The 15,055-nt window shown below is 41.5% G+C and overlaps 1 protein-coding gene and 1 long non-coding RNA gene across 4 annotated transcripts in view; one reads left to right on the forward strand and one right to left on the reverse strand.

The window, feature by feature from the left end:
* The window catches only part of LOC138855530 (uncharacterized), a 24,423-nt gene extending 21,120 nt beyond the window's left edge, over positions 1-3,303 (reverse strand). For all 3 annotated transcript variants that reach the window (XR_011394768.1, XR_011394770.1, XR_011394769.1), the window contains exon 1: positions 1,947-3,303. This is a non-coding gene — a long non-coding RNA (uncharacterized lncRNA). The remainder of the gene's footprint in view (positions 1-1,946) is intronic.
* Positions 3,304-8,449: 5,146 nt separating this feature from the next.
* Positions 8,450-14,120, forward strand: LOC128702478 (tigger transposable element-derived protein 1). The gene is made up of 3 exons (XM_053796716.2): positions 8,450-8,531; positions 10,395-10,582; positions 11,786-14,120. The coding sequence occupies exons 2-3, from the start codon at positions 10,460-10,462 to the stop codon at positions 13,082-13,084; spliced, it is 1,422 nt and encodes a 473-aa protein (XP_053652691.2). The 5' UTR covers positions 8,450-8,531; positions 10,395-10,459; the 3' UTR covers positions 13,085-14,120.
* Positions 14,121-15,055: the final 935 nt, after the last annotated feature.

Raw genomic sequence — 15,055 nt, forward strand, 5'->3', positions numbered from 1 at the left:
TCGTTATGCGGGGGTCCACTGTATATGGTTTTTATCAAGTTTAGTCTTTAAGGAATTAGAGGTTTTATTATGATTAGGTGATGAGAATTCTAATAGCGGACTAATGGGAGTATGTCGGAGTGTCTGTTAAATCAGAATAATGCTAAAAAGTAGCAAATAAACAACACGTAAGTACATGTACACATATGATGCTGTACACAGTACAGGTCGGCCATCACTAATCCGGCATCATTGGGACCTGTAGTGTGCCGGATTAGTGAGTTTGCCAGATTACAGAATGGTTAGGTTTGAATACACTTAAAATACACTTAGAATACACTTAAAATACACTTAGAATACACTTAGAATACACTTTAAATACTTAGAATACACTTAAAATACACTTAGAATACACTTAATATACACTTAAAATACTTCGAATACACTTAAAATACTTAGAATACACTTAAAATACACTTACAATACACTTAATACAGGTTCTCCTCACTTAAGTAAGGAGTACCTGTATTTCTTGTCTACAGTATAGTAATGTAGTTTGCATGTAATATAACATTGTCAGGCATAAAAGAAAGCAGTTAAAATACTGTGCATTTCGGGCAGACTAATCCTACTACAGATGCCCCTTGACTTACGATGGTTCAACTTACGATATTTTGACTTTACGATGGTGCAAGAGCAATTACTTCGGTGAAGAAATTTTTGTTAAAGATAAAGATTTAGCTTTTATTTCTTTGTAAAGGTTACAATGTGTTGGAACTAACAGACACCAACAACCTGCAACACTGAATGAACACGAGCCAGCAAGCAGAGTACAGGTCAGGTGTCCTGGTGGCTAAAGTTCTCGCTGCACACACGGAGGGCCCGGGTTTGATTCCCAGCGGGTGGAAACATTTCAACTTGTTTCCTTACACCTGTCCTGTTCACCTAGCAGCAAATAGGTACCTGGGTGTTAGTGGACTGGTGTGGGTCGCATCCTGGAGGACAAGATTAAGGACCACAATGGAAATAAGTTAGACAGTCCTCGATGACGCACTGACTTTCTTGGGTTATCCTGGGTGGCTAACCCTCCGGGGTTAAAAATACGAATGAAATCTTATCTTGCTAATATGGCGAATTATGTTCCACACCATCATCGTAAAGCCAGTATCACCTTAAAGCAAATCACAGCCTTTTTGTCACTTGTCAGTGCGTATTAAAGCCTAAAATCATGTTTACTCTATCATTAAGTATGCTATAGCACTAGGCCTAAAAAAAAATGCAAATGTAAAAATAATAAGTTAAAAAAAATAATAATTACTGAAAACCATCTTAACCCTTAAACGGTCCAAACAAATCGACGTTCAAATTCGTAGCTACAAAAGTAAATCTACTTTTTTTTTTTTTTTTTTTTTTTTTGACCCCTCAAGGAAGGTTCCTTGATGTTGGTGAGGGGCTCTTGATTTAGGGAATTGGATCTGTGCTCCAGTTCCCCAAATTAAGCCTGAATGCCTTCCACATCCCCCCCCCCAGGCGCTGTATAATCCTCCGGGTTTAGCGCTTCCCCCTTGATTGTAATAATAATAATAATAATACTTTTTTTTTACATATTTTCAAACCCAACAAAAAAAAATGTAGATAAAAGTTTTTTTTACACATTTTCAAATGTAAAACAAAAAAAAAGATCTACATTTTTTTACATACTTTCAGATGTTGAAAAAACGTATATATACGTTTGGACCATTTAAGGGTTAAGAGCAAGGCGAGTGCCGAAAATAATAAACATGAATACACCATAACTGAAAAGCTTCGTACTAGTGAAACGCTCTAAAGTGAAGCGCTGTGTTGACAAGGTATGCCTGTCCAAAATACGATGAAGTTGTGCCCTATTAGCAAAGTGCTCTGAAGCGAAGTGCCGTATTAACAAGATATGCCTGTACAAAATACAGTGAAATTAAGAGAGAACTCACCAATGATAGTCATCTTCTGATCACTGCACCGAGTCGGGTAATGGCTGTTTTCCCCGTTCTTCTAGATACAGCGTCGTTGATTGGTGGTTTATCCTTACCGTTGATGTCTCTAATGACTTTAGACAACACATTCCTCACATGACAAACCTTAAATGTCTTAATAACACCTTGTTCCATTGGTCGAATGAATTATGTGGTTGTCTAGGGACACAACCTTGATATGTTTGGAAATTTTTCTTAACGTACTGGGGTGACACGTGGCATTATCCAGCAGTGCCTTGTGGGGAAGATTTTTCTCAGTGCAGTATTTTTCAACCGTTGGGCAGAAATAAGTTGAAAACCGATGCTTAAAAATACTTTTAGTTATGCGAGCTATTTTATTGGCCAGCCAGATCATAGGGAAATTAGGTTCGAATTTCTTTATGGCCCAGGGTGTTTTCAAGTGGTAGACCAACATGGGCTTTAACTTCAAATCCTCCACTGCGTTTCCTCCCAATAGTAGTTCAAGACGGTCTTTTGATGCCTTTAATCCAGGAGTTGTTTCCTCGTTTCCTCGTATGTTTGTCCGTGATGGTAAACGCTTCCAGTATAGACCAGTTTCATCAACACTGAAAATTTGCTGCGGTGGTGTGTAGCCTCCGTCGTTGACGATCTTTCTAAACTCACACTCAAATATCATAGCAGCTTCAGTATCGGCACCGGTCACGGCTTCGCCTATCAGTACAAAGCTATGCAGGTTGCCTCATTTCTTAAATCGGTTGAACCATCCCTTACTCACCTGGAAATTGAACTCCTTTGCATTTTCAACTTCTGGAACAAACAAATTACGAGTGCGGGTAATTCTGGCAGCGGTGCCGGGATTCGCACGATTCGCTCTCTGCATTTTTATTGCAGTTCTTAATAATGGTATGCACCATTGATTTGGGTAATCCAATGTGATGAGTATTATTATCATTATAATCAAAAAGAAGCGCTAAACCACAAGGGCTATACAGCGCTGCGATGTGACGGGCAACGGCGCACACTTTCTCGCCAGCGTCGAACCTCCATAAAACGGCTACCTTGGTGTCCAGAGACACACTCTCTTTTATCCTTCACAACACAACTATCTTGACTAAATAATGTTATTCTGGTACTTGTAGTTATGGTGGAGCTCACAATGGAAGACCCGGGTTCAATACCGGGCATGTGAGAGGTATGGGCACGTCTACCACTTCCTGTCACTTTTCACTCAGCAAATGCAGAAAAAAGAGTTAATATCTGCTGCCCAGAACAACAATATTGTCCAGAGGAGAGAAAAAAATGATCCCAAAATGAGAAAACTGAATTTGTTGTGGGATTATAGGGCAGCCATAAATGGCGCCGTATTGAGCTCTGGTTCCAGGTGCTCAGAGAGGAATTAAGTTTATTTAGGTACAGCTACACATGACCCTTGTAGGTTTGGCGCTTTTTTATTATAATAATAATAATAATAATAATACACACATGTACAGTTATCACACATAGTTTAACATATGTCAAATACCCACCAGGATATCCCCCCCTTATAAAAAAAAGTCAGACTGATTTCCAATAGAGTCCTTATTGTCTATTGTGGTTCTTGGTGTCTATTGGGTCCTTGTTGTATATAGTGGTCCTTGGCGTCCACTGTGGCCCTTGGTGCCCATTGTGGTCCTTGGTGTCTATTGGGTCCTTGTTGTTTATTGTGGTCCTTGGTGCCCATTGTGGTCCTTGGTGTCTATTGGGTCCTTGTTGTTTATTGTGGTCCTTGGTGCCCATTGTGGTCCTTGGTGTCTACTGGGTCCTTGTTGTTTATTGTGGTCTTTGGTGCCCATTGTGGTCCTTGGTGTCTACTGGGTCCTTGTTGTTTATTGTGGTCCTTGGTGCCCATTGTGGTCCTTGGTGCCTATTGGGTCCTTGTTGTTTATTGTGGTCCTTGGTGCCCATTGTGGTCCTTGGTGTCTATTGGGTCCTTGTTGTTTATTGTGGTCCTTGGTGCCCATTGTGGTCCTTGGTGTCTATTGGGTCCTTGTTGTTTATTGTGGTCCTTGGTGCCCATTGTGGTCCTTGGTGTCTACTGGGTCCTTGTTGTTTATTGTGGTCCTTGGTGTCCACTGTGGTCACTGGTGTCCATTGTGGTCCTTGGTGTCTAGATAAAAAAACAAGGCAGGAGATTTAAATACCTTACCACCCTTTATATACAAAAAAGTGTCACAAGTGCTATCACCAATCATTCCAACACTCTTTAACAAATCCATTGAATCCTCCACCTTCCCCACAGTACTCAAAATAGCAAGGGTCACCCCGATCCACAAAGGAGGAGACCAAACAGAGTTGAATAACTATACGCCAATATCCAACTTACACCCTCTCTCAAAAATCTTCGAAAAATTAATTCATAAACGAATCTACTCCTACCTTATCTCCCGAAACATACTCAACCCCTGCCAATTTGGATTCAGGCCAAATAAAAATACTAATGATGCTATTATACACATGCTAGAACATATATACACTGCAATAGAGAAAAAAGAAGTCCCACTGGGGATCTTCATTGACTTACGTAAAGCTTTTGATACAGTTAACCATGACTTGCTCCACGTAAAATTGTCACACTATGGTATAAGAGGGCACTCCCTCAACTACCTCAAGTCATACCTCAGCAACAGAAGCCAATATGTGTATGCAAATGGGGCAAACTCTTCTGCACAACCAATTACAGTTGGTGTCCCACAGGGAAGTGTCCTTGGCCCTCTTCTCTTTCTCCTATACATAAATGACCTACCAAATGCTTCGCAATTACTCAAACCCACACTATTTGCAGATGACACTACATACGTCTTCTCTCACCCGAGCCCAGTCACACTAGCCAATACTGTAAATACAGAATTACAGAAAATATCTACCTGGATGAGGACTAACAAACTTACACTAAACATTGACAAAACCTACTTCATTCAGTTTGGTAACAGAGCTACAGATGTCCCTCTTAACATAATGATAAACGGATCACCTATCACAAAGCTAACAGAGGGAAAATTCTTAGGAATCCACCTTGATAATAGACTCAAATTTCATACACATATACAACAAATTTCTAAGAAAATTTCCAAGACTGTAGGCATACTATCGAAGATACGGTACTATGTTCCACAGTCAGCCCTCCTGGCCCTTTATCACTCTTATTTACCCCTATCTCACCTATGGAATTTGTGCATGGGGCTCAACAACAAGTAACCATCTCAGACCACTAATTACCCAACAAAAGGCTGCAGTTAGAATGATAACAAATTCTCACTATAGGCAGCACACTCCACCAATATTCAATACACTAAACCTATTCACCATACAAAACATTCATACTTATTACTGCACCTATTACATACATAGAACACTTAACTCTGATATTAACCCTCCCCTCAAACATCTCCTTGCCAACCTCAACAGAACACATGACCATAACACAAGGCACAGATCACTCTTTGATGTTCCTCGTGTTCATCTCACACTATGCAAAAACTCAATGCGCTTGAGGTTCCTAAACCTGTATTCCCTGGAACGCAGGAGGGAGAGATACATGATTATATACACCTGGAAAATCCTAGAGGGACTAGTACCGAACTTGCACACGAAAATCACCCACTACGAAAGCAAAAGACTTGGCAGACGATGCACCATCCCCCCAATGAAAAGCAGGGGTGTCACTAGCACGTTAAGAGACCATACAATAAGTGTCAGGGGCCCGAGACTGTTCAACTGCCTCCCAGCACACATAAGGGGGATTACCAACAGACCCCTGGCAGTCTTCAAGCTGGCACTGGACAAGCACCTAAAGTCAGTTCCGGATCAGCCGGGCTGTGGCTCGTATGTTGGTTTGCGTGCAGCCAGCAGCAACAGCCTGGTTGATCAGGCTCTGATCCACCAGGAGGCCTGGTCTCAGACTGGGCCGCGGGGGCGTTGACCCCCGGAACTCTCTCCAGATCCAGATACATAAAAGGCCCTAAAATCTGGAACTCATTACCTGTAAATATAAAAGAAACACTACCTGTTTATAAATTCAAGTCTCTTCTCAAAGATCACTTACTCACCCAAAACCAAATAAATACTGAATAACTGAACCTTATAAATTGTATATCTTAAATGTTTCTCACAATTATATCACATAAATGTTAAACCTAAAACCCAATCTAACTTTAATATTTTTTAAATACACTACCTAACAGAATACTCCATTCTACTGAATGTACAACAATGCATACAACCATATGACCTGTCTTTGTAATACTCACTTGTGCTTTATAGTAATCTGTTTACATTAATGTTTTATCACTGATTTCATCATTGCTTAGTACATCTTAAGTTAATTTTAAGCCAGCCCGTAATGCTATGCATAGTATAAGTGGCTTTGGCATACTGCTCTTTTCTGTATTTTTTGTACCTCTGTATGTGTGCACAAATTTTTAAATAAATAAATAAATAAATAAATAAATAAATAAATAAATAAATAAATAAGATAAGATTTCGTTGGGATTTTTAACCCAGGAGGGTTAGCCACCCAGGATAACCCAAGAAAGTCAGTGCGTCATCGAGGACTGTCTAACTTATTTCCATTGGGGTCCTTAATCTTGTCCCCCAGGATGCCACCCACACCAGTCGACTAACACCCAGGTACCTATTTGCTGCTAGGTGAACAGGACAACAGGTGTAAGGAAACGTGTCGAAATGTTTCCACCCGCCGGGAATCGAACCCGGGCCCTCCATGTGTGAAGCGGGAGCTTTAGCCACCAGGCCACCGGGCCTTGTCTATTGGGGTCCTTGGTAGCAACTGTGATCCTTGGTGTCCATTGTAGTCCTTGGTGTCCATTGTGGTACTTGGTGTCTACTGCAGTTCTTGTTGTTGTCTATTGTGGTCCTTGGTGTCCATTGTGGTCCTTGGTGTCTATTGGAGTCCTTGTTGTCTTTTGGAGTCCTCGTTGTCTATTGGAGTCCTTGTTGTCTATTGAAGTCCTTGTTGTCTATTGGAGTCCTTGTTGCTTATTGTGGCCCTTGGTGCCCGCTGTTGTCCTTGGTGTCCATTGTGGTCCTTGGTGTCTATTGTGGTCCTTAGTGTTTACTGGGGTCCTTATTGTGCATTGTGGTCCTTGGTGTCCATTTGGGTCTTTGGTTTCCACTGGGATCCTTAATGCCCATTGAGGTCCTTGGTTCCATTGTGGTCCTTGGTACCATTGTGGTCCTTGGTTCCATTGTGGTCCTTGGTTCCATTGTGGTCCTTGGTTCCATTGTGGTCCTTGGTTCCACTGTGGTCCTTGGTTCCATTGTGGTCCTTGGTTCCATTGTGGTCCTTGGTTCCACTGTGGTCCTTGGTTCCTTTGTGGTCCTTGGTTCCATTGTGGTCCTTGGTACCATTGTGGTCCTTCGTTCCATTGTGGTCCTTCGTTCCATTGTGGTCCTTGGTTCCATTGTGGTCCTTGGTTCCATTGTGGTCCTTGGTTCCATTGTGGTCCTTGGTTCCATTGTGGTCCTTGGTTTCAATTAGGGTCCTTGGTTTCAGTTGGTGTCCTTGGTTTCCATTGGGTCCTTGATGTCTATTAAGGTCCTTGGTTTACATTGTATAACCAGATGTTTTTATAGCCCAGCAGAAGATAAATATGGTTAACAGGTGTAAGTTTGATGACCAACATTCGCACAGACTTTTTCAAGTTACAAGCAAATTTACTCATGTAGATTAACCTGTTCGCAACTTGATAAAGCGAACTGTGTGGGCGAAACGTAGGCAATAAAGACTCTTTACCCATATAGACCCATTTGTGACTAGATCAAGCCCACTGTGTGGGCGTAAAGTGGTAAATACACTGCCCATGTAAGATAAGATAAGAGATAAGATTTCGTTGGGATTTTTAACCCCGGAGGGTTAGCCACCCAGGATAACCCAAGAAAGTCAGTGCGTCATCGAGGACTGTCTAACTTATTTCCATTGTGGTCCTTAATCTTGTCCCCCAGGATGCGACCCACACCAGTCCACTAACACCCAGGATGTGACCCACACCAGTCGACTAACACCCAGGTACCTATTTGCTGCTAGGTGAACAGGACAACAGGTGTAAGGAAACGTGTCGAAATGTTTCCACCCGCCGGGAATCGAACCCGGGCCCTCCGTGTGTGAAGCGGGAGCTTTAGCCACCAGGCCACCCACACATGTAGACCCATTTTGACTAGATAAAGCCCAGTGTGTGGGCGAAACGTAGACAATAATGACTCTTTGCCCTTGTAGACTCATTCGTGACTAGATAAAACCCACTATGTGGGCGAAAAGTGGTAAATACACTTTGCCCATATAGACCAATTTGTGACTAGATAAAGCCCACTGTGTGGGCAAAACGTAGACAATAACGGCTCTTTGCCCTTGTAGACTCATTCGTGACTAGATAAAGCCCAGTGTGTGGGCGAAACGTAGACAATACATTCTCTGTAATGTGTCCATATAGGACTTGGTACGGCGGCACCTTCAGTGGCCCTATAAACCCACAACAAACAACACTGTCCAACTTGACGTCAGACGCTCGACGTTTCATACGTTTTTTGGAAGTAAGTGCTGTTGCACGATGCAGAAGTTGCAGAGGAGATTGATGAATGTTGTGTGAGAGAAAATAGAGATGTTGAGCCTGTTGATGAGTGGTAATTCAGGTTTAAAAGTGAGGTTCAACACTCATATTTTGGAACCAGTGAGGTTCAGATAGACTTTAAAAAATAATAAATTACAATGACCACAATGGAAATAAGTCACTTTATGTGACTTTTTTGTTATGCTGGTGAGCGATTTACACAGCGGTTACTGTAACGCAGTTCCCGTTAAGGGAGATTCCTTGTTGAAGGGCTCTTGATCTAGGGAATTGGATCTGTGCTCCGGTTCCCTGAATTAAACCTGAATGCCTTTCATCCTCCCCACAGGAGCTGTATAATCCTACGGGTTTAGAGCTTCCCCATGAATATAACGTAACGCTGTTACGGTGTTACTCGAATCAAATCAAAGTTTATTCTCTATAAGGGTTACAATGTGTGGTTTACATGTTATAAAATACTAATTACAGAGGGGGCCGCTAGGGCACCTAGCATGGCTAGGCATTTCGAGCAGAATTAGATTAATTCTTAACATTAAATCCTTGTTAAATTAGACACATGTGCAACTCTTGGGTATCTTTATTGAGGAAACGTTTCGCCACACAGTGGCTTCATCAGTCCATACAAAGAAGAATCTTGAAGAGCAGGAGGAGAATGAGGTAATCAGTCCCTCAACCTTGAGTCGATGTGTTCAGTCCATCAGTCTTGAATAGAATACGGCATATGTGCGGAGAAGGAGCTTATAAACCGTATGGCAGGAGAGGTGCAGCAGTCATAGGTGGTGTCACATTTGTTCAATGTGGAAGTAGGTCGTGCTCAAGAATTAGGCAAGTGAAGAATTCCCAAGTATTAAGATCCCAAGAAATTGCAGTGTCTGACAGGTTTGTAGATGAATGGTTCAGAGAATCGACATGTTGATAAATTAGACCACATCGACTCAAGGTTGAGGGACTGATTACCTCATTCTCCTCCTGTTCTTCAAGATTCTCCTTTGTATGGACTGATGAAGCCACTGTGTGGCGAAACGTTTCTTCAATAAAGATACCCAAGAGTTGCACATGTGTCTAATTTATCAACGTGTTGGTTCTCTGAACCATTTATCTACATTAAATCCTTACAGATTATGGTATTAAGGCTAAGTGACTACATTATAATTTGTGAGTTTAGCAATGTGAATGCTTTTGTTTTGGCACAATACAAAGTGTCTATGTTGGAGTATCATAGGCAAACTTATGACTAGTTAGGATTCATTATTTTAAGATTAAGATTAGTATTTCTGGGTTTATAGTCAGCGGGTGAGTGAGTGCAATTGTGAACCACCATGTAGTTAGGTGGTGGATCAGGGAGATAAGATGTTTTCTAACTGTAGTTTTGAAGGTGATGAATGTGTCTGCAGTTCTAGAGTTTTCAGGTAGGGTGTTCCAGATTTTAGGGCCTTTGAAATACATTGAATTTTTGTAAAGGTTTAGTCGAACACGGGGAATGTCATAGAGATGTTTGTGTCTGGTGTTATGCCTGTGGGTCCTGTCACAACTATCAAGAAAGCGTTTTAGGTCAAGGTTAATATTGGAATTTAAGGTCCTGTAGATATAGATTGCACAGTAATAAGTGTGGATGTACTGAACAGGGAAATAAGACAGACAGTCCTGGATGACCCACTGACTTTCTTGGGTTATCCTGGCTTATTAACCCTCCGAGGTTAAAAATACAAACAAAATCTTATCTTATAATAGTTACTATGTATGATAATTATACATATGTGTACCTGTACCTAAATAAACTTGCAAATAAAATAATACCTCCAATTGTAATTTAGCAATCTCTCAACAGACTGAGTGGGCACTCCCCATAACGAACAACCACCGAAGACAAGTATCCGGAACGACCAGGCAGCAATGCACGTAATTCCTGCCTCTAAAGTCAGGGGGTCGAGTCCCTCGAGGAAGACTGTGCTTCCAGTGACTCCAGCTCTAAAACTGGAGGATGAATCTACACACTTCAGGTGTAAAACTCTCAAGGTGAGATTTTTTTTTTTTTAAACTGGCCATGAACTGGGCCATGGGGGCATTAACCCCCCAGAACACCCTCCAGGTATACACCCTACAGGTATACTCCAGGTATACACCCTCCAAGTATACATCCTCCAGGTATACACCCTCCAGGTTGTCTCCTGCCATGGTAGAGTGACCCAGCAAGCAACACATCACACCATCTTATATTCACTGTCCGTTGTCTTCCCGTAAGTACAGTTATCATACAGTGTAAATTTGGGTTAAATTGGGGTAATTTACTGTGTATATTTGTACTTATGTATACCTTTACCTAACTAAACTTACTTACCGATGTCACAGTTCAGATTACTCTCCAACGGCTCTGGTGGCCTGGTGGTTAACGCTCTGGCTTCACACGGTGAGGGCCTGGGTTCGATTCCCAGCCAGAGTAGAAACATTGGACGTGTTTTTTTCCACCTGTTGTCTATGTTCCCCATCAGTAAAATGGGTACCTGGTTGTTAGTCGACTGGTGTGGGTCGCATCCTGGGACACTGACCTAAGGAGGCCTGGTCACAGACCGGGCCGCGGGGGCGTTGACCCCCGGAACTCTCTCCAGATAAACTCCAGATAAACTATGATGTCCCTACTTCAATATTATTATTATTTATATTATTAATATACAGTGGACCCCCGGTTAACGAACTTTTTTCATTCCAGTAGTATGTTCAGGTGCCAGTACTGACCGAATTTTTTCCCATAAAGAATATTGTGAAGTAGATTAGTCCATTTCAGACCCCCAAACATACACGTACAAACGCACTTACATAAATACACTTACATAATTGGTCGCATTTGGAGGTGATCGTTAAGCGGGGGTCCACTGTATTTATATTATCACATCATTTTTATTATTACTTATTATTATACTTATTATTTATTATCATCAAAACTAAGTGCTAAACCCAAAAGAATTATAAAATGCTAAATTATTTTTTTTTATCACACCTATCACTGTCTTGCCAGTGGTGCCCAGATACGACAGTTTAGACGTTCCTCTAAACAGCGAATATCCCCAATCTCTTGTTTTGAGTGTAGGCACTGTACTGATTTATTATTTTTGCCTTAAATGCTTTTGATGACAAGTGTTTCACCTTAGACCATTGTGTATGATCATTCTGTTGTCGAGTAATAAAACTGTTTATTTTTAACTCAGCATTACGTTTCCTCAGCGCAAGAATAATGATGACGGTGCGTCTGTACCTAATAGGAAAAGGAATGTCAAGACGTTGGTGAAAACAGACTATGTTATTGAGTTCAAGCGTATCATAAAAGAGGGGGAATACCTGCCAGAGCAGGTGTTTAATGCTGCCGAGATGACCCTCTTCTGGAAAAGAATGCCAGGACAGACATATATCTCTAGGAATGAAAGATGTGCTCCTGGCTTTAAGGCATCTAAAGACAGGTTGACCATCCTCCTCTGTGCAAACGCTAGGGGAGACTGTATAATCATGCCAATGTTACTCTACCACTCTTTTAACCCCCGGGCACTTAAAAACAAAGATAAGGATAATATGTCAGTTTTCTGGAGGTTCAATACGAACTCCTGGCTCAACAGATGTATTTTTAGGGAATGGTTTCACCAATGCTTTGTACCTGGAGTCGAGGGCTATCTGACGTCCAAGCAGTTGCCTTTTAAAGCCTTACTGCTCCTAGACAATGCTCCTACCCACCCACGTGACTTAACTCACTCATATCCTAACATCAAGGTAGAGTTCTTGCCTCCTCAGATGGTTCCCATACTTCAGCCTTTAACTGATGCATTTAAGAGGTATTACACAATGTGCACTTTCCGTCGTATTTTGAATGCCGTTAAAAGTGATCCAGAGGGAGACTTAGATAAATGTTGGAAGGAATATAATATTGCACACTGTATTGAAAATATCAGGGAGGCAATTGACGAGGTCACAGAATCTACCATCAATGCCTGTTGGAAGAAGTTGTGGAGCGAAGCGGTGAATGAGTTCAGCATGTTACCCGATGTTGAGGAGGAGGTGAGAAGAATTCTTAGGCTGGCTTGGCAGTTTGGAGGTGAAGGTTTTGTTGACATGAAGCACACAGAGGTGGAGGAACTACTTGCTTCTCACAACGTTCAGCTGACGAATGAGGAAGTCGAAGAGATGCAGAAGATTGAAATTGTAGACAGTAACAGTGATTCCAAAGCAGATACACTGAATCTGGAAAATCTGTCAGAGTTGAGGAATGATCTGACTTCTATCACTGATAGAATTTTTGCAATGGATCCAGTAAAGCAGCGGAGCTTGGAGTTTAAGAAAGGAATGGAGGTGTTGTGTCGTCCCTACAACGAACTCTATAAACGTCTTCGCCAGTCAGCCAAAGGGGAGCCCATCCCACGTTTTTATCAAGTTAAAAAGTCTTGCACCTCAATCACCCCTTTCAACACCTCCAAATCAATAACTTCAACCACAACTACTGAAGCAAAAGCTACGGTCACCACCTCCAGAGCATAATCTACAGCCACAGCCGCAAACACTGTCAAAGCAGCTATAGCAGCCACCACCACCGAAACCTAAACTTCAACTATCACTTTCAAAAGAGCATAAATTTCAGTGAATGATCTTCTATACCTTTACCTCCCTTTGATGGGTTTTGAGAATTTCCTATGCAGTCAAGCTTGTCTGGTCAAGCAGACTGTTACTACTGGTATCCTGCTAGCCCACATATCCATCACATCCTGGTTGTGATGGATATGTTATACAAAAATGTACAACATTGATGATTATACATGACTTTAATGATTAATGTTGATCATGAACAATGCTCAATTTCTGGATATATTATGATGTACATCTTGATATATAGTATTGTTCAGCTTATAAGAGGTGCCACAGTATTGGTAGTGGACTTTTCATCCAAGGAATTGTAGTTGCCCACTGACGTTCCCCAGATCAAAACTGATTACCTTCCATAGCCTAGGGGTTGGACAGTCCTTGTGGGTTTAGCACTGCTCCATGAATACAACTCAAAAGACTATATTTTCATATATCAGTACATTGATGGAGAAGAGCAAAGTCCATAATGGTCAGAAAAAAAAAAAAGTCCATGACTGGATTATACAAATAACTCGCACGTAAGAGAAAGAAATTTATGATGACTCACGAAATCGTAATGACACGATTGCAAACAAACCATACCACGGGTGGGGTTTGAACCCGTGGTATGGTTTATGATGACGTTTTGGTCTGACCTAGATCATTAATTGCTTATACACTGGTTAAAGGTCCGAGTCGGATTGAAACATCATTTTAGATTCTTTCTTCTGTGTGCAGGTCATTTGTGTATCTGTAATGGTCATACAGCACCTGGGAGCCAATCAGGTTTGATCTAAGGAAGGGTAGCTTCAACTCCTTGGATGCTCTGCTGTCATCAGGGTGCCCTTTTTGAGGGGAATATAATAAGTTAAATAAAACACTGATTAACTTTTATTTATATAAATGACATAATCTTAAGTTTGATTTATCCTCTATAATAAAATTAAAATTATTAGCTTAGTTTGTGTGAGAATACCAAGCTGTGGTCAATAAATACAAACATCAACTGCAGACTTCATCAAGACTGCATTCCACCTGCACAGCAGACCTAAGTCTGGTGGTTGTTCAATTTATAGTATTATTATTATAATCAAAAAGAAGCGCTAAGCCACAAGGGCTATACAGCGCTGCTGTTCAATTTATAGCCAGGGAAGATGATTATACTTCCTAAGATAGGCTTAAGTTTGACCAGAATACTACATCCCCCATCCCCCCCCCAGGCGCTGTATAATCCTCCGGGTTTAGCGCTTCCCCCTTGATTATAATAATAATGACCAGAATACTCTGTATACTAAGGGGCTTTCTGCATGTACACTTAATGTCCCCCTCAAGAGAGGTTCCTTGATGCTGGTGAGGGGCTTTTGATCTATTCAATTCAATTCAAGTTTATTCTCTATATTAGCAGTTTGGAGGGATATGTTGTGTATCTTTATACGTATATGCTTCTAAACTGTTGTATTCTGAGCACCTCTGCAAAAACAGTGATAATGTGCGAGTGTGGTGAAAGTGTTGAATGATGATGAAAGTATTTTCTTTTTGGGGATTTTCTTTCTTTTTGGGTCACCCTGCCTCGGTGGGTCACCCTGCCTCGGTGGGTCACCCTGCCTCGGTGGGTCACCCTGCCTCGGTGGGTCACCCTGCCTCGGTGGGACACGACCGACTTGTTGAAAAAAAAAAAAAAAAGGGGTTACAATGTGGGGTTTACAGGTTTTGGGTATTTTATGGTTTACATGTTATAAAATACTAATTACAGAGGGGGCCACTACGACACCTAGCATGGCTAGGCATTTCCAGCAGACTTAGATTAATTCTTAATTCTAGGGAATTAGATCTGTGCTCCAGTTTCCTGAATGCCTTCCATCCACCCCCCAGGTGCTGTATAACATACAG

This window comes from Cherax quadricarinatus, chromosome 98, assembly GCF_038502225.1.
Source record: "Cherax quadricarinatus isolate ZL_2023a chromosome 98, ASM3850222v1, whole genome shotgun sequence".
Lineage (NCBI taxonomy): Eukaryota > Metazoa > Arthropoda > Malacostraca > Decapoda > Parastacidae > Cherax > Cherax quadricarinatus.